This window comes from Sander lucioperca, chromosome 1 (genome assembly GCF_008315115.2).
Source record: "Sander lucioperca isolate FBNREF2018 chromosome 1, SLUC_FBN_1.2, whole genome shotgun sequence".
NCBI classification, from domain to species: Eukaryota; Metazoa; Chordata; class Actinopteri; order Perciformes; family Percidae; genus Sander; species Sander lucioperca.
In genome coordinates, this window is record NC_050173.1 from 10,943,064 (window position 1) to 10,962,791 (window position 19,728).

At 40.6% G+C, this 19,728-nt stretch overlaps 1 protein-coding gene across 3 annotated transcripts in view; it reads right to left on the minus strand.

Moving 5' to 3' along the window:
• The window catches only part of LOC116035014 (spermatid perinuclear RNA binding protein), a 92,678-nt gene that overhangs the window by 28,392 nt on the left and 44,558 nt on the right, over positions 1–19,728 (minus strand). For all 3 annotated transcript variants that reach the window (XM_031277895.2, XM_035996002.1, XM_031277897.2), the window contains 3 exons: positions 11,799–11,978; positions 1,058–1,320; positions 233–401 (listed from right to left, as the gene is read on the minus strand). In XM_031277895.2, the coding sequence (XP_031133755.2) occupies positions 233–401; positions 1,058–1,320; positions 11,799–11,801 (435 nt within the window). In that variant the 5' untranslated portion in view covers positions 11,802–11,978. The remainder of the gene's footprint in view (positions 1–232; positions 402–1,057; positions 1,321–11,798; positions 11,979–19,728) is intronic.

A 19,728-nucleotide genomic window follows, 5' to 3' on the forward strand; every position in this document is an offset into this window, starting at 1 on the left:
TGCATAAGCTTATCCAAATAACTTAATTCTTGACATTGGAGAGGACTGCGCAATAAAAATAGAACTTTTTCGGATTGCATTTGGCAGACTATGACTGAAGGTTTGATACAAGGCTGTGTGTGTGTTAGCAATATGTTTGGGAGCGAGTGTGTGAGAGAAAACAAAAGACAGAGACTTAGAAGCAGCATTATGTGCCTGTATGCATGCATCTGTGCTAGTCTGTGTCTCTAACCTCTATCTGTGTGGGTAAATTGTGACAGACAGTGTCCAGCAGTGTCTGTGTGGGTTTGTCTCTGCACATCAGCACCAGCTCCAGGTCCATGTCGCCTTTGATCAGGAGGCCTTTGGACACGTGGCCGATCCGCATCACTCCACACAGCACGCTACCACTGCTTGGCTCTCTGTTTTTAAGGAAAAATAAAGGACAAGTAACATTTGTGTCTCATGTGGTTATGAATACAAGGACACACAAATTTCAATATACAGCAGAGAAAATTCAATCGTTAATACATCCAACAAAATACTGTTAAAGGAAAATTACTTTGTGATGTATAGATTTAAAAGAAAAAAACAGTCACATCATCGTCAATCAAACTCAATCCTAAAGAAGTTTCCAACATCCTTTGCTGAACATAACATCACTTCTTCAAAATAGCTGTAATAGTTGTATGATTAAAAGATAAAATGTAGATCCGCCAAGGCAATTCAAGACCTTAAAGAGAAGTAGTAAACCCTTAATAAAAAAGATTCATCAAGATAGCCGACCATGGAGAATGTGCCCAGAGATTGTCAAGTGGTTAAGTTAATTTCCTCTGCTCCTGCTGTTCATCTAACTCTCTGCCAGAAAACGAAATAAGTGTATTTCCCAAAATGTCGAACCATTCCTCTAACATTTTTGGCAGACAAAACAAGCCGGAGGACGTCGCCTCCTATGTCATGTCAAGTTTTATTTTTTTTTATTATATAGACTAAATAATCAATCCATTAATAAATTAATTAATAATAAAACAAAATAAAACATTAGTTTTGGCTCTGTTATTCATCACTACTACCCCACCTGTAGCTGTCACTGGAATCCTCAGTTTCACTGCTGGGCTCATCACTAGGATCGTCCTCCTCTGTGCTGTCTGTTGGTTGGCTGTCGACTTGGCTGTGGACGTCGCTGCTGCTCTGATCCAGCCAATCAGAGACGTGTTTGAGGGCGCACTCGACAGTTGACACCAACTTCTGAACGGCTTCCAGCTCTTGAGAGGAGGGGTAGATGGTGGAGTGTTTCGCCATGACGTGGCGGTCATCGTTACTAAAGGAACGGAAGGACCTCTGAAAGGCAAAGATGAACGAGAAGTTAGTTTTCAAATTTAGTACTTTCTGATTAAAATTGACTGGAAACACTAAAACACACAAACCTGTACACACAAACACACACAGCAAGGGCACCAACGGAGAGAGCTTTTTAACAATGGATTGAGCTTTAATCCATCAAATCGAGCTTTGGCCTCCCCGTTGAAGCTGGACTTCTCTCCATCACACACACCCAAATGAAACAAACACACACACATGTTCGCACAATGCTTGCACCACAGCAAGAAACAAAATCAAGACAAACACACACTTACTGTCTCACCAAGCGTGAGGTTATATGGCGTTTTGTGTGTGTTGCTATCTGCAGACTGTACATGTATCTTTTTAATGGTAAAGAAATCAATTTGTAACTCAGTGACAGCTTCCATTTAATGGCACAGAGTCTGACCCTGACATGCACATGTTAACACAGCTATCAGAAATTCATCTGACCACCATCCTCATATCCTCTCTACCTGTCCAGATTCAATCAGACATTCTGGGCCTGGGAATTTATGTCAGCTCTTCTGTTTTTTTTCTCATTTGCTCCTTCTTACTCTCTGGGAGGGATCAGGAGGAAAAGACTGGAAGGTGGAGATCAGGTGGGAGGCATCAGACAGGGGGTAACACAGAAGAGAGCAAACAACAGAAAATAGAAGGGGCATGCCATGGAAGCCAAGAAAGAAGAGAATAGAGGACAGCAGAGGAGGGCTGTGGAAACGGTACAGAATCTTTGAAAAGAAAATAAGGACATAAAATGGCTGAACTGAAAGATGAATGGAAAAGTAAAGAGCTGAAGGAGAGGAGCAGGTGCAACTGAGGCTTTTGTGCTTCACACTGCAATTACCACTCAGATGGGTCCCTGTGAATTTATATGAAAAAACACCTTGTAAAATATGTGTCTGCTGTTTACATCTTTTAATGTGTCACAGCATTTCAGTGGGTGGCTTTGTTATGTGAGAATTTGTAAACATCTGACCTTTAGGTATTAACTAATGTAATTAAACGTAATGGAAAACTGATACAACGGGGAACTTAAGTGGCAATGTAGAGAACGGATGATGGGATAACCCTTTGCAAGCATAATTACATTGAGAGTGCATTATAATCTATTATCAAAGCACATTTGCAGCAATACACATAATTTACATTATCTTGGGCAACTGTATAATTAATAACATAAATACACATATTTCATATTAATTCCTCAGTGCTTGGCTATATATATATATATATATATATATATATATATAGCTAGCAGCTTGTTTCTATTTGCATTACTTTTGTGTTATTATACACATTTAAACAATATGACTGTAATTCAGTTTTGCTTTGTCTGGCCTGTTATCTCTTTCTTCACTTTTTCTCTCTGTCTTTTCCACTCCATGTTATTTCATTTTTAAATATAAAGACATTTAAGATTACAAGGTATTGTTTACATCATCACTTAGTAACCTGAATATGAAGTATGAGGTTCATTTTGAATCATTAGAGGTTATCGCACTATCTCAGGGAGCCTGAGGTACATAACCCAGTTCAACATGAGGAGGCTGCTCTCAACAAGCTGCTTATCTCCAAGACCCACATTTCCCTTTATTCACTACACACACTACTCAAAGAGAACCACACACCAGGCATGCTAACTGACAACACACACACACACACACACACACACACACACACACACACAGAGGAGAGATGACCTTTTCGTTGTAGTATAGTGTAGCTTGAGCACTACTATCAATCTACTTGAAATCCAAGGATCAACTGCGCGCACACGCACACGCACACGCACGCACGCACACACACACACACACACACACACACACACACACACACACACACACACACACACACACACACACACACACACACACACACACACTTCATCCCATTCCTAATTGAACTGGTGGCATTCTCCTTCACCAGAGTGAGTGAGATAAAGCTATTAAGGGAATGTAGGACAAGCACGGCACAATAACTGCAGCCTCGCAGCCTGTGTAGCTCAGTATGTAGAGTGTGGCACAAATATTCGGCAGGGTTAGACTCTACATTCCCGCAGGAACTTAATTGTGATCCTCCAACACTTTGGCACTGGAGAGACATGGAGTGAATTTAGATACCTTGAAATAATATGCCAATATTAAAAATCTTCATCATCATGTCTTATTTGTTTTTTATCACCATGACAATCACGACTTCATTTGACATTTTAAAGCAATCAATACTTTTAAATGTGGTTTCAATAAATATTCATTAGTGTTATGAGGCATGTGTAAAAACATATTAAGGACCCTATTTTAACGATCTAAACGCACAGCGTTAAGGGCATGGCGCAGGTGCGTTTAGGGCGTGTCCAAATCCACTTTTGCTAGTTTGACGGCGGAAAAAAGGGTCCGTGTGCCGGGCGCATGGTTCAAAAGGGTTGTACTTAGTGTCTTCATTAATTCATAGGTCTGTTTTGGGCATAACATGCAATAAACCACTTAGAGTGTCATCTTCCATTCCCTTTAAAAGCCAGGCGCGTTTGTACTTTGGCGCATTGCTATTATGATGCCAGATTTGCACCGTAATATTTTTATTTGTAATCTTTTGCATGTTTGTGTGCTGCTGCGCTTCCCTGTGTGTGTGTAAGCATAGTGTGCGCGCGCTGTGCACGAGCCTAGGCGCATTTTACTAATTCACTGTTAAAATAACAATGAAATGCTGCGCTATTGACTTTAGACCAGGTTTTTGTTGGTCAATGGCGCGATCACTTCCCGCTGCCTCAAGATAGCAATACGCCAAAAATTCACCTGATTACACCTCCCTGTAAGACCAGCACGCCATTGGCGCAAAGATGGGCGCAGGTGCATTTGCTATTTAAACGACGTGGGCGCTGGACGGGAAATACAGGGGAAAGATAGGGCCCTAAAGCTACATTTACATTGTTACGTTTTGGTTTAAAAATGAATATCTTTTGCTACATTTACACCTTGCGTTCACACTGCTCTGGCGTTTCAGAGCCCCTACACCGAAGAAATTTGAAAACACTTCTGACCCCGTTTTGGTTTGAAATCTCCGGGGTTGTGTTGCAGTTTCAACGGCCGTAAACGGAGACCTTTGTGATTTGGGTCATGACGTCTCTGAGACTAAGCTACTAACGTTACCATGGCAACTACCAGCAGAGTATACATGCTGCCTCCTGTTTATGCCCAGTATACAAGAATGTTGATGAGATATGCTTGGGCATGTTAGTTTAAACAGAGATTAGTTCTTCTACTGGAGCTAAAAACACGTGTGCACGGAGATAACTTTGGGCTCAAGACTCAAAAAACAAGCTTAAAAAACAAAACGTAGCAAGGTAAATGTAGCTTAACCCTCCTTCACAACATAGGCAACAGGACAAAAGAAATACAGTCAATACAGCTTTTAATTGCACTGGCGCAGAGCAACAATCAGTTGATCAACAGAAAATTAACCTACAACAATTTTGATTGATTAATACATAACTGAAATATGAATATTTTCTGCTTATGTGTTTTATATCATTGGAAATGTGTAATCTTTGGGTTTTGCACTTAATGTTGATGCATTCTTCACTAATTTGTGACTAACTGAAAATGTAATAGTCGGATTAATAGTGAAAATAATTGTTACAGAACATTGGGAATCACTGCACTGTTTCTTTATTGAGCTATGAGCTATATTTTCACTGTTTCCAACTGATGTTTTACCTCTTCTCTTTATAGAGAAAATGGTATATTTTGAAAAGTATTGTGCAAAAAAGGTGATAACAGGGTAACTGTGAGTGTGTGTGTGCATGCGTACAATCCTGTGTGTATCTTTATACTTGTGTGCCTTCTCAGAGCAGTGTTTAACAGACCAACAGTTGCAGATTTTATGAGCCGTTGCAAATGTTTCAGCAGCCATAAACCACATTGCGAAGAGAGTGTCCATGTATCCTGTGTGTGTGTGTGTGTGTGTGTGTGTGTGTGTGTGTGTGTGTGTCTCAGTACTACTTGACCATGGGGGAGTTGCTGCCCAGACGCTCTGATCACCATGTAAATCAGAGCAGTTAAGGAGGACTCACTTACAGGAATCGACCGTCTAGGCCAGCGTGTGCCCAGACAATGTTGCAGACATTTAGACAAGTGACACAATAAGTAAGCCAAGATAAGAAGCGATGAAGGATTTCGCAGTTTCACATTAATTTGAGACAGAGGTTGACTGAAAATACTAATTTGTTAAAACAAAATGCCTTACCCTGTGTTTTTTATAACGCTTTTCAATTTTAATGAAAAAAAACTAAAACAGCAAAACATCTCAGAGAAAAAACTGACTTCCCAACCTGATTACAAAAACGCACACTCAATCTGTTAAAGACAACACCCTGGTTGTCCTTGAATCCACCCTGACCGGCACATAACCCAGAGGTCAATTGTGCAATATGTTCTTCTGTCCAATTGAGCATGTGTTAGAGAGTGAGCATAAATCATCTCTGTCCAGATGCTTGTAACAACCCACCAAAATTAGACTGTCCAATTTCAGCACATTGACCTGTCCCACAAAATTGAGCATAATTACCTTTCTGGTTGAAACATGAAATATTGACCACCATGACACATTTACTCCACTATATATATATATATATATATATATATATATTTACTCCACTATATATATATATATATATATATATATATATATATATATATATGTATGTATGTATGTATGTATGTATGTATGTATGTATGTATGTATGTATGTATGTATGTATCTAAGTTTCATTAATGTTTTGATAATGGGAATATGTAATAATGATGCATATCATTGTTAAAGTGATATTTCCCCGATTAGCATTAAGCTTTGTATCAGTAGAAACCCGGTAGTATTTTCAGATGACCGTGCTTCCCTCCCTCATGTCAGTCCCTCCAGAAAAACGCGATTATGCGATCGCATAATTCAATGCATAATCAGCCAAAGTCCGCATATTTATGCGGGGGCTGCATTTTTTCAAATATGCCGCACTTTCTCCGCATAAATTGCCGATTTCCACGCAAAATATGCGGGGCTTGCATGATTTCATAATCCCCGCATTTTCGTCACACATAAAGTCACATTTATCTTAGCAGAAAGTTGAAAAATGTTGCGTTTACTTCACACAAGAGCAGCCATTTTCCCCTGTTGCCATGGGAATGTTATGAAGTGACGTAATTACGCGACGTGAAAATCATCGAAAAGCTGATTTTCGATGATGTCCCTGCGATGAAGCCATGATGAAACCTCAGTTTTTGCAAGTTCCCGCATTTTTTGCAAGTTCTCGCAATTTCATCGCATAAAATTGCATAAATATCCTGTATATTCCATCGCATTTTTTAAGAAAACGTGCCGCATAATCAAGTATTTTTGCCCGCAACAATCACAAAAAAAAAGCATTTTTCTGGAAGGACTGTCATGTCCCCCTGAGACTAGATTTCTCTGTATTGTGGGTCTGGAAAAAAAGCCTCCGATGACGCAAAAATCGTCATTTAGCGTCATCGGAGACATTTTGACCAGAGTCTGTGGACTACAGCCAGCTAGTTCCGCATGTTTTCAACCCGCCCATAGGGGGGTACCCAAAGCTTGCCGAAGTGAGTCGAGTGTCAGTCATCTTGGAGCTAAGCTACAGCTCTCTCTTTTCAGCAGCAAACCTTTACAACAATTATGTGCATTCAAACTACCGCACATGTGTACCACCGGGATACATTGGTACAGATTGGAGAATATGCAGGAAACTTTATTACAGACGGAATACTCGACACACTACACAAGCTTTGCCTGCTACGGAGACCAGCACCTCAGCCTGCAGTCTCGCTCTATGCCACTAGCCGGGTAAGGGGACATCCAAAGTGGTGAAACGCGAAACGAGTATGAGCTAGGTGGAAAGCTAACGCTAGCCGGCCACCTGTCACATCCATCCTGCTTGCAAGTGTCCGCTCATTAGACAACAAACTGGACTACATCCAACTTCAACGAAACCCCCAACGTGATTTCAGAGACTGCTGTGTTTTTGTTTTTGTGGAAACATGGCTGAACAACAGTGTACCGGACTATCCAGCTAACAGGCCTGCTAGCCCTCCGAGCAGATGTTGCTCTGTCGGGTAAGACTCGTGGAGGTGGGCTGTGTTAACACGGATACGGACTGGTGCAGAAAAGCGGTGCTTGTATCCAACTACTGCTCACCACTGGTGGAGTTTGTGACTATTAAATGCCGACCATTCTACATTCCACGCAAATTCATAGCTGTGTTTATACTCGGTGTTTACAGCCCACCAAGTGTTAATGCTACAAATGCGTTAGCTGAACTTTATGGAGCCTATAATGTGTGTGCACTAAATGTAGCCTGTTTCGTATGTTGTTTTTATATAATGTCGTTTTTGTATATTTTAAATGTGTACGGTGAAACGTTGTTTCATGTATATGGTTGAAATGACAATAAAACACATTTGAGTTGACTTGACTGTCTCACTGTCTATTATGTCTGTAAATGGTAAGCGTGGCTTGGGAGTGGACTCGTAGCAAAGCGAAGCAAGTGCATTCTGGGAGTTATTGTCTTTCATTCACATGAGCCAAAAATACATTTTTGGCTTTTCTTGTTCTAGAAGGCACCAACTTCTAAAAATATTTCACATTTCTATTACACAAATAACCCAATTTAATACATATTCATCTTTCCAGCGGTGAAATATCCCTTTAAGTAATTAAAACGTGTAAGATAAACATTATTTTAGCTCACTGTAGAGTGAAAACCTGGACACAGATCCACATTTTGGCATGCAGTGTACAAACCAGGTCAGAGTTTATTGCATAAATTCAACATCTAGGTCCAAAACTAATTTTTTCACTAAAGCACAGACATCCAAAACAACTGACAACTTTCTGAAGCGCCACATGAATAATTCACAATCTGTAAAATCATATGAGGGAAGCAAAAATCAGTTGCCTGTGATTCTTCCCCTCTAGGAATCAGAAACGGACATGCATCCCAGCTGTCTGCAGCATGTATACCTTTGTATGCCATTGTTGCATAGTGCTTTTAGACCACACACTTACCAATTACACTCCATTTCATGCTCCAGTGAGGCCGGATGGCTGGCATGTTACATAACCACATTACACAGCATTTACAACTCACTGTGTACTAAACTAATGTGCACACACACCAACACAAGAAAACCTTGAACATATCATGGCAAAAATCCAACACATTGGTCACTAAACATGAAAATTATGAATGAAGTATGCACATAAAACCCATACAATCAATTACACACAGTGTCTTACACACACATTACTGCCATCACTTCCATCCATCACCACACATTCTGTGCTTAATGCCCTGCAGTCAAAGCATTTTCAGTTCAAGGTGTTGTGGTTAAACACGCACACTGTCAGTAGCGGCTACTTTACTTTAGAAGCAGCAGAATCCAATGACTCTGCCTGTCTCTTTCAGTCTCTTCCTGGCTCATCTTGTCTCTCTGTGGCCATCTGCTATAAATTACACAACCCAATGCCAAGGACAAGACTCACTTGCACAATATCAGCTGTGATTGGAGTTTCTATACCTGTGATGTTTTTTTTTCTTCAACAATCAACATTTTGGAACGTTGTACGGTGTGTGTGTGTGTGTGTGTGTGTGTGTGTGTGTGTGTGTGTGTGTGTGTGTGTGTGTGTGTGCGTGCTCAGGTCATGCGCCTAAGGAGTTTATGTGCTCTTATTTTTAAAGTCTGTGCCTAAAGTGCATGCAGTGCTTGGATAACAGCACACACTACAAGGTATTGTGAGGAGAGACTAAAAGATGAGGGAAAGAAGAGGATGACAGAGAGGTGGAGCAAGCCTCCGAAAGTAAACAAAGGACCAAAGCTGAGAGATCGACAGGAGGAGAAGCAGGGAGATAAAGACAAACTGGATTTTAATATTTTTAGCCAGCCACAGAAACAAACGTTTGTTTGTACTGAAGTTGACAACACAGACCAAAACATCCTCATAGTAAAACTACACTAAAACCCAGAAAAACAAATCACCACCCAATAAAAGCACGCAAAACTATTTCAGAAGTGGTAAATGTCACACCTCTTTAGCCTAACATGAAACGTAAAAAACATAAAGTAAAGTTGAAGGAAAAAATAACATCAAAAACTTCAAAACCCATCACAAAATGGCTAGAAGTGATGGAACAAGCAACACACACACACACAAAAAATAAATATAAAAAAGCCCAGTGCCGTCTCGGTAACATCCAACAGCCTCTGGGAGATTGCATTAAAAATTCATCCTGTGATTTATCTGCACTCTGCTTGGCAAGCCGGCCCGACACACTCCGCTATCCTGTTTTATTGTTCTCTCTCTCTCTCTCTCTCTCAAATTACTACATATGTGCAGTCACACACACATACATAAAAATATATATGAAAAATCATCTAGCAGCAAAACAACAAACAGGCTGTTCATGTCATGCCAGACCTCTCAAATGTCCTGATAAACATTTGATAAACATGGATACATGGAAAACTAGAAAAAAACATCTACACCCTTTGAGTCCTTTAATGTGTCGGCATGGTTTTAAAGGTTTATAGTCTGCCTATAAAATATTATGACCGGACTGCTAAAAGCAGATGAGGCGACATTACATTGTTTCTGGCCATACTATTACAGTATTGCGTATGGCCATGTCTACATCAGGGAAATACCAGAACACCATAAAATAAACATAAAATTATGTCATATGGAAGAATGAAATGAAATGTTTCCCTGTTTTGACAAAAGCTTTTAAATCTATTCTATTTTTGGCAATCCGGTCATGTCTTTTACCAACTGTACATCAAAGATGCTGTAAAGATGGGAGTATTTGGCATTTAACATAATATGAGAAGAAGCAGAACTGAAACCACAAAATTGTTGAAACTTTCCACTTGGCGACATCTGCAGTGTCTTCTCCAGAAACAGAGCAGTGAACTAATGATGACATGTACAAGGACCTAGCTATACAACATGCCAGACAAATACAAATAGACGCAGAGAATCACTGTGGGCATGTGCATTCATTTAATGCCGAAAGCTCAGTGGAAAGTCGATAAAGAAGCTATTTGGTGTATTGTGCGGTTTGCGCGGTGACACCCTTGCCAAGGTCACCCAGAGTATTTGCTGCATCACCATAACTCAAGACTAATCACACAAGCATGCGCGCACGCGCACGCGCGCGCACACACACACACACACACACACACACACGTCTCATTACCCTTGGTTATTTATGAGCTCAACCATGTGCCCTCTTCTGCATAGTCCAACCTCAGCACCTTCAGCAACATCTTGTTTTCTCTCAATCATTCATTTTTCTCCCCTTTCCTCTTACCTCCTCCCTCCATTCTTCCACCCTCGCCCACAAACCACTCTTCCACTCCCTCTCTTTTTTCCACCCATTTTTTCTCCTTTCTACACTTGTTCTAGTTTTTAATAATTCATCTTCTGCTCTGCTCCCCCCTTGGGGAAAAGCTCCCCACTGTCACAGGCCAAGAACATTAATCAATCTCTCTTTCTCTCTCTCTCTCTTAACCTCCCTTATCTCCCCCATTTTTCCATTCCACACTTCTCTTTTTGCTTTCCATATCCTTTGCGCTTTTCATCTCTCATATTTCTGTCCATCATTTATGTTTTTATAGTCTTATCTGCCCCCACTTGTCATTCATCCCCCCGCCCCCCCACTCCCACTGCTCTCTTTCATCTTTTGAGATCTCCTCCTCCTAATAAACACAATAGCTCTTTTTCTGCATTTTCTTCCTCCCGTAACGTGCCTCTTGTGCTATTACGTAAGGAACAAACCTCATTTCTACATTCATTCAGCATTTGTGATTGTGCCCTGGTAGAAAACGGTTGACCAATAAAAATTAATCATCTATTCTTCTTAACATCAACAAATGAATAAAGGCGAATGTGAAACATTAATTCCATGCATAATTTTTATTCAATCTTTAGGAATATAAGCATATGGAAAAGAACAAAGTAATTGCCTTTTGATAAAAATCTAAAGAAAAACATCTAGAAATCCTGATAAACAGCCAACAGTAATTCACTCTCTGTTAAACACCACTGTCTTCTTTTGTTTCCTTTCGTTCTTCATCTTTTTAACCTCCTCTATCCCTTTCATTCATCTGTCTTCTCCTTCTCCTCTTTCCCCAATGTTAACATATAGCCTGTAAAGTTCCTCCCTGCCTACGCAAAGCTATACACCTCTCCCTGCACAAACTCTTATCAGGTATCTCTCTTTGACACACACACACACACACACACACACACACACACACACACTGTTGTCATGTCGGTCTAGAGAGTTTCCTTACTCTACTGTGGATAATTCACCAGTATCCAAGCAAACACAACCACATCACAGGCATTGACACACACACACCAGCGCCTACAGACAGAGAGTGTATTACCATGCCTGCAGGAGGAGTGGTCGCACGTTTCCTTCCTTGTGACACCCCGCTTCTGGAGTTGCTGGGCGCGTGGTGGGGTGCAGAAGCAAGGTTACCGGTCAGGATGTTGCTGTCACGCCGTTTCCGCTCTTCATGTGCTCCTCTGTCACTCTGGCCACCACTCTATGAGAGGTTGTACTTCTGAAGGGATGGAGTAACAGAGAGGGGGGGGGGGGGGGGAAGAGGATGGAATTTTGATCATTGCCTCAATAATTGTAGGAGGGAGTGTCAAGGGGAAATTGCAATGCTGCTTCTGGTCTGCCACATATAAAACACAAAAAAGCAAAACAGATGAAACAAAGATAGTAGCATGATGATCATCATCTACAGCAACATGCATCAACCCCCATCACATTTAAAATTCCAATTCCACCCATACTTTTCATTTACCATCTCTCTCTCTCTCTCTCTCTCTCTCAGTTTTCTAAACGGGGGTGCAGTCCCTGTCCTTGAGTAAAAGAACTGACAGATTGGCTGATCACCCATGTAGATATATAAACACACACACACATACACACATTCATTTATTTTTTATGAGGTTACAGGGGTCTGAGGGAGGGGGGTGTAATACAAACATGTACTTGTTTTCACACTGGGTTACACGCTTAAGCCTAACACAACCATTTACCCGCGCACACACACGCACGCATACACGCACGCACACAAACTAGTTGACAGGCTACATGCATATATATATATATATATATATATATAGTAAAATGGTATATGCACATACTTAGTTTATAGAAAAAAGGTACCACAGTGAGTCCATACTATGGCAACCATGAATCCAGTGAGTGACATTTCTTACCACTTTATAGAAGAAGCAGCGACATTGTGAAAAAAATTATCATGCAAGTACTGTGTTTCACTGTAAAGCACTTCCAAATCACACTGTGATGAACAGTAAGGAGGGTGACAGGAAAAAAGGGACAAAAAAAGAAACTGACAAAACTCAGAGCTGGACTTGAAATTACAATGTTTAGTGCTTGGCGAGAGCTGGACCACTGTGCTACAGAGTGCTTCTTCCAATACAATTTGTGACAGTAATGGTTCCAACCTTATCTTTTCCTTGCTTTTGTTCCTTTCAGTGAACAGAGGTGACAGTAAAGTAATACTGAAAATGGATGTAAAGGCTCCAAATATAGCTCTTTATGGTTTTCCATGCCTCTTATAATGACTTGATGATTTTCCAAAAAAGTAAATTAATTGTAATACAAACCTTGAACCTATATAAAGCTACTTGTGACTTCTACCTTTAGCTTGTCTTAGGGCTCCAAAAGTAAAGTAAACATCTGGTGTTGCTATGAAAACACAGGCCAGTTTTATCAGTGCGGAGCAAGCCGAGCTGAACAGATACACAACGTTCCTATTCACAGTATAAAATGTCAACAGCATCACCACTGACAGTACACAGACACATCTGGTCACTCTCAAACCAGAGCAATGACATTTATAGAGCTGTGCATGTGTTCACACACAAGTGATTGAGTTGACTTCTCAAAGGTCTTCCAGATTCAGGCGTTGCCTGTTTAAGCTGGTGTGGGAGGATGCAGCAGTGTTAATTTCATTAATGAAAAAGGTGGCAACATTTTTGGCAAACACACAGACAAAAAAAATCAGCAACCTGTGACTACCTACTGTTGAAAAAAACTGATCTAAAATGAGATTTAAAAATAAAACACTGAAATCTATGATGGTTGTCTGTGCTACGTTCATGTGGTGTCGAAATAATCAGAAAAATGTGTTCCCAACTGGGAAAATTCACACTGCGATAACATTGTGAGATAGGGCATGCCTTGGTGGATGTCTGCACTCTCCGAGTGCCCTTTTAATTTTCATTAATCATCTAGTTGTTTTGTCTACAAAATATCAGAAATTAATGAAAAAAATGGCCCTCAGTTTCCCAGAACACAAGGTGACATCTTCAAATGTCTTATCTTGTCCTACCACAAGTCCAAAACGCAAAGATATTCTGTTTACAATTAAATAAAACAGAATAAACAGCAAATCCTCACTTAGTAGCAGATACATTTTCTGTTGATTGGCGAATTGTTAATTTTTAACATTCAATAATTTTTTACCACTATGGCGCCAGAGCAGTTTGATCTGCAATACCTATCATCTCTGAAAATTAGATTAACCAGGCACTGCAATGATAATTGAAACAATACAGACATTTATTTGGCAGAATCCAGGAGAAAGTACACATGCATCTATTAAAGTCCATTACAGACACCAGACTGATCTCTGCTGGTGTACCTTGCAGAACTATCACTGGCATTTTTCTTTTTTTACACTGATAAATAGTAAACAGTGTCTCTAATGTGTAGAGAATCTCATCACCTGTACATACATCCAGGGTTCTATCTGGATGCTGTCAGGGGACAGAAAAGATAAACACATATGATTGGTGGTCTCTCTTGGAGTAGACCTGCTGGGGGATTAAATTGTGGTGAAGCTGCAGCCTCTCAGTGAAAGCTCGCTGGGATCCAGGGAGAACAAGAGCAAGAGAGGAGAGAGATAGAGATGCAGTGAGTAGTTGAAGAAAGGACAAAAATGAGAAAAATGGAGAGAATTGGAAATGTGCATGAACAGGAGCAAGTAGGACGAAGAGAGCGGGCAAAAGAGCGAAACTATAAGCAGAATACGAAGCGGTGTAAGGGGACAGGGGGGAATCAGATGAACAACTACAGCAGATATTGAGCTGGCCCCTCGGGCAAACAGACTCCACCAGAGGCTGCTCCTCATTTTCTCTTTGGCTGTCCCTCTTTAAGCCACTGGCCGCTGGCCTGCCACACTGGCAATTACCTCCTCAACACACCTGGCAGCAACAGTGTCTATGCACACAGTTACCTTACAGCCAACACTCTGTGCCTGAGGGGGGTAAGCTCTCTTCCAACATGGCTTGGTCACTTAGGATTGTATGCACATGATTATAGTGCATGCACACAAACACAGACCCAGATACAAACACCCTGCCAAGAAGCATAATAACAATGTGCCAGTTCCCATTCGATTCTCATTATCAGAGCAATTCAGTGATAAACAACAACACCAATTCCCTCCCTTTGTTTCTCTCTCATGGCATTTTCCTTCTCATTTTTCTTTAATTAAAATCATGTGTACACAAATGAGAAATATGCCGTACACAAAAAATATATTAGAACAAAAAAGAATGCTTGTGTTGTCTGAATTAAAGCTTAAACGAAGCCCTGGATCTTCAAAACAACAATAACTGGCCTACAGAACAGTTTGCCCACCCTCCTCTGTCTCCCAGTGGGACTGAAGGCGACTGAGGGGACGACTATGCTTTTACATGCATGGCTGCGTGTCGCCTGTACGAACTGTAGATGCCAGCTTGTCCGTAAATCCTCTTGTGGCTTTGTCTTCGTTGGGCTCACACTGACCAATTATTACATTTCTGCCTGCATCCACTCTCCATCTCATTTTGTACGCCTCCCGCCAGTATCCATTCTCTATTTTTCTTCTTCTCTCTTATTCACACCATCATCGTGGGTCGTTAGTGTGCGATTTTGTATTTTTCTCCAGAGAAGGAGAGGAGAAAGGAGAAAAAACTGGCAGAGGCCCGGCCTCATTAACACTGGTCATGCACACAGACACCATCACCTCAATTTGGTTCCATAGTTATTGAATATATTTCTTCTACAAGTTAATGCATAAGGGAAAACACACACACACACACACACACACACACACACACACACACACACACACACACACACAACATCCCGTTTTCCCAACAGAGACGAAGGGAATCAGGCAGAGCATAAGAAACGAGGGATGAGAAGTGATTGAAAGATGAAGAAGAGATAGCAGAGCTGGGGAATTTGCTGAGATTAGCAGCAATTTTTCTCATCAGATAACCATCACATGAGATGAGCAGTGGAAGAGACAGAGTGAAGGGAAACTGGGAGGATTGACAAAAGCCAAGAGAGAGCGTTTCACATTTTTCACATTGTATTCCCTTTTAGAGTTTTGATTGAGATTGTCAGCCGTACTGATGTTGATGATGATTATAGCACAGTTGGAAGTGTTTCATCCAGCAGCCACAGTGCCAGCAGGATACCAAAATTCAAGACACACTGTCATTATTTCACCAGCAAAAGGACCTTCGATTAATGGCTGGTTACAGGCCACAAATCTAACATTACAGCACAACCAAAATGTGCTGGTACTTTATATGAATAATAAAACACCAAATTAATATTTTTTGCGTTAGGGAGTTTTAGAGAACCCCAACACTAATGATCTACTACAAAAACCATCTGTAGTGTGATTTTAACTGAGAAAGCCCTGGGCCATGTCCCGGGAAAAAGCTTCCCACTACAGTTTGGAATAAGATATTATCTCGCGCACAAAGTCCAAACAGAGTCCACTGATTTACTTTATACAAGCTTACATCAATCTATGTATCTCACATGTATCTTCCACCTTGCTTGTATTTTCTTTACCCTTTATTTATTGTGTTTCTGACTGTTACTTTATTGTGGAGAAGGCTCTGACATCCACCTACATTTGCACATGCATGTCCAATTAAAAAAATAATAAATGGTTTAGTGTATAAAATGTCAAAAAAACATTAGAGACTGCCCATCACAGTTTCACCAGAGCCCAATGTGATGTCTTCAAATTGCTTGTTTTATCTACCTATCTATCTACCTATCTATCTATTAAGGGTGTCACCGAAATTTTGTCACAATCTTGAATACAAAAATGGAATCGTCGATGCTGCCACGCCCCCACGTCACGTCCAGTCGGCTTGCCAAGTGGGAAAAAACCATAGAAAAAAACACACACGTGTAGCCTGCTAGAGGTAACCCATTTCCTGATTGATTCTCCAGTGGAGGCGCTAATGGGCTAGATTACTACACACACAGTAGCAGAAGAAGACCAGCTACACACAACTAAGGGGGTAAGCAAGCATCCCCAAAGCGTACCTCCTATGGAGACATTTTGATGCTAACAAGCCATCACCTGCCGTTAGCATTCCATTGACTGCCTCTCATTTTGGCGTCACTTTGACAGCGAATAACTTTACATCTAAAGCGTTTAAAGACTCTATTTGTCCATTGTTTATTTCTAAAGAAACACAACAATGTATAAAAGGTTCCATTACCCTGTATCTCACGTTATGGCTCCGTAGCAGCCGTTTTTGTAAAAATAGGCTAACGATTGTGTCATAACCACGTGACTTATTGTCGCATAGTAGAGGAATTACCGTATAGTACAGGAGAAGCTCTCCGTCTCTGCAAGATTCTGAATGATTGAGATTTCTCTTGGAACAGCTACCAGAAGACTTACAACTTTCAGACAGGTTGCTCACGTCACATCTACGTCATCAAGCTCAGTTTGAGGCTGCGCAGTAACGCTCAGCCATCACCGGAAAAGTTCTTCTAATCGCTTCTAATAGACTTCACTGGTCTCCATGGAAGTCTACGGCGTCACTTTGTCCATTAATTTTACTGTGTATGCACACAACGGCGCATACACCAATCGCATTCAGCTTGAGCAAAGCAGACACTACTCGGGTTAATTAACCGGCTCTTCGGTCAGTTCGTCAACACTAGTGTTGAAGTGCTGCGAGTCAGTAAACCTCTTCTACTTTAGCTACAGCCAGTCAAAAGATAGCATGGCAACTGCAGATGCAGGAGACCCATCGACAGAACTTGAACCCCCTCCTCTTTCACTGAAGTCGCCAGTGTGGAAGTATTTTGGATTTCCAGTGAGTTATGTTGACAACGTTCGCGTTGTCAACAAAAAAGCCACAGTTTGCAAGCTCTGCTATGTGTGTGTACCATATTCTTCCACTGGCAGCACGACTAACATGGCAGTTAATCTGTGTGGTATATGTTCAACTGTTCGGAAATAGTTTGTTAAGACACTTAATTGTTCAGAGAAGACTATGGACGTGTTTTATTGTTTTTTGTTTGTTTTGTTGTGAACTTGAATGTCACCTTCTGTGAAGAAGACTGCAGTTACAAAAGAGAAACTAGGCAGGTTATAGATATAAGTTATTGTTACATTATGTTGTTAATTAATGTTTTAAATTTGACAATGTAGTGTGGTACATTGCGAACAAAGATCAGATATTATAGTGCATAAAGTCTAGTCTAAAAATGGCATAGCAACCTGTGCTTTAAAAAAAATAAATGTAAAAATCGAGAATCGAATCGAACAGTGACCTTAGAATCGTAAATGTAATCGAATCGAGGATTTGGAGAATCGTGACACCTCTACTATCTATCTATCTATCTATCTATCTATCTATCTATCTATCTCATGCAGTGTTAAAAAAATAACCAGGTGCTGATGGATCCTTAATAAGGTAATCGGCTTAAGTATGTATCATGTACTTGCAGCTATGTGCGTTAGTTCCAGCTCTTGCCCTGCTGTCACATGCCATACTCTTCTTTTTCCAAACCAACAACTGTTCAGACGTCTCTATGCACTCCAATGGAGCAGACCTACTATAAAGCTAATCTTGTGCAGGTACAAATATGGGTGATGTTTCTGGCAGTTGAGTTTTTGTGTCATTCTGAAGTTATTTTAGAGCATCACTGTTGATTTATCTCTCTCATAATTTTTCCGAGGTATGGTATTTTTGCTCTCATGAATGCTTTTCTCACCAATGCTATTTCTGATCCATCATATTTAAACATCATACACCTGAAAAGGGCTGTTTGTTTGTCTGTATTATATTTGTACTAATTTGTGTGTGGCTGGCTCCGGGGTTATTGGTGCCATAATGTTTGCATCTGGGAAAACATCTGCAAAAGTCTGTGGTAATGAGCTGGACAAACACCCACACAAGCAAACACAAATAATGAAACTCATAGGAGCAGGCGGCGCACAATGAACAAAATGGATGCAGAATCACGCTCTCATACACCTCTCTCTAACAATCTCTGTTGTGAAGAAGCATGTATTGTGTAAACAAGTGCTTGCTGACGGAGATGTCTGTTTGCCTGGCTATTTCTCTACAGGGGTGAGACAGCAGGACAGAGAAAGACAGACAGATTGAGAGACAAGCGATCAGAAACACAGACAGTGGTACAAGCAGAGAGAGGCATGCTGAGACAGGGAGAGGTTGCATAGAAAAGCTCCCACATGTTCAAAGGAGACAGCAAGATTCTCTTCAAACTTCTGTGTATTTCCTTTCCATGTCTGTTTCCCACATTAACTTTACTATTCACCCCTCCTCCAAATTTACAGCATCTCATTTCCCCACCTATTTCCACTCTTTCTTTTGATCCTTTCTGTGCTGCCAACAGAGCAGTTATAATGCTTGTATATCCAGTATAGCACACTTTAACAGACTGGACTGCAAACAGGCTGTCTAAAATAGATGTAGATGTAGCAAATGTTTGAATGTAATCTGGGCTGAAAAAGCAGGGTTGAGGGTCTTCTTTTAAAGCCACATAAATAAGTGGGGCACTGTGTGTGCTCATAGTTTTGCTGATAGTAAGTAGTTATGACCTTTGCCTTTTAAAACATAAACAAGTTGCTACACATAAAAAATACTACCTTCTAGCTGCAGGATTTCTGTGACAATTTAAATCCATCAAGGCATATTATAATTAGTACCACAAATATGCCAACAAAAACAATGGATTAGATTAAGATAAACAAACATTGACCATCCTGATAATTAACCTGACTAACTTTCAGTGTGATACCAAGCAGTCCAGTATACAACCTTAGGCTGTGAGGGCTTTTCCTTTCCAACATGAACTGATTGATTTCCCTACGAGAAATAAACAAGGATTTCTTTCTCAGATAAGAACTTACATTTCTTTCCAGATAAGACAGAGGTCTACATTCACATACCTTTCTAGAATTAAGGAAGTAGTTATTGTGCAGATAAGAC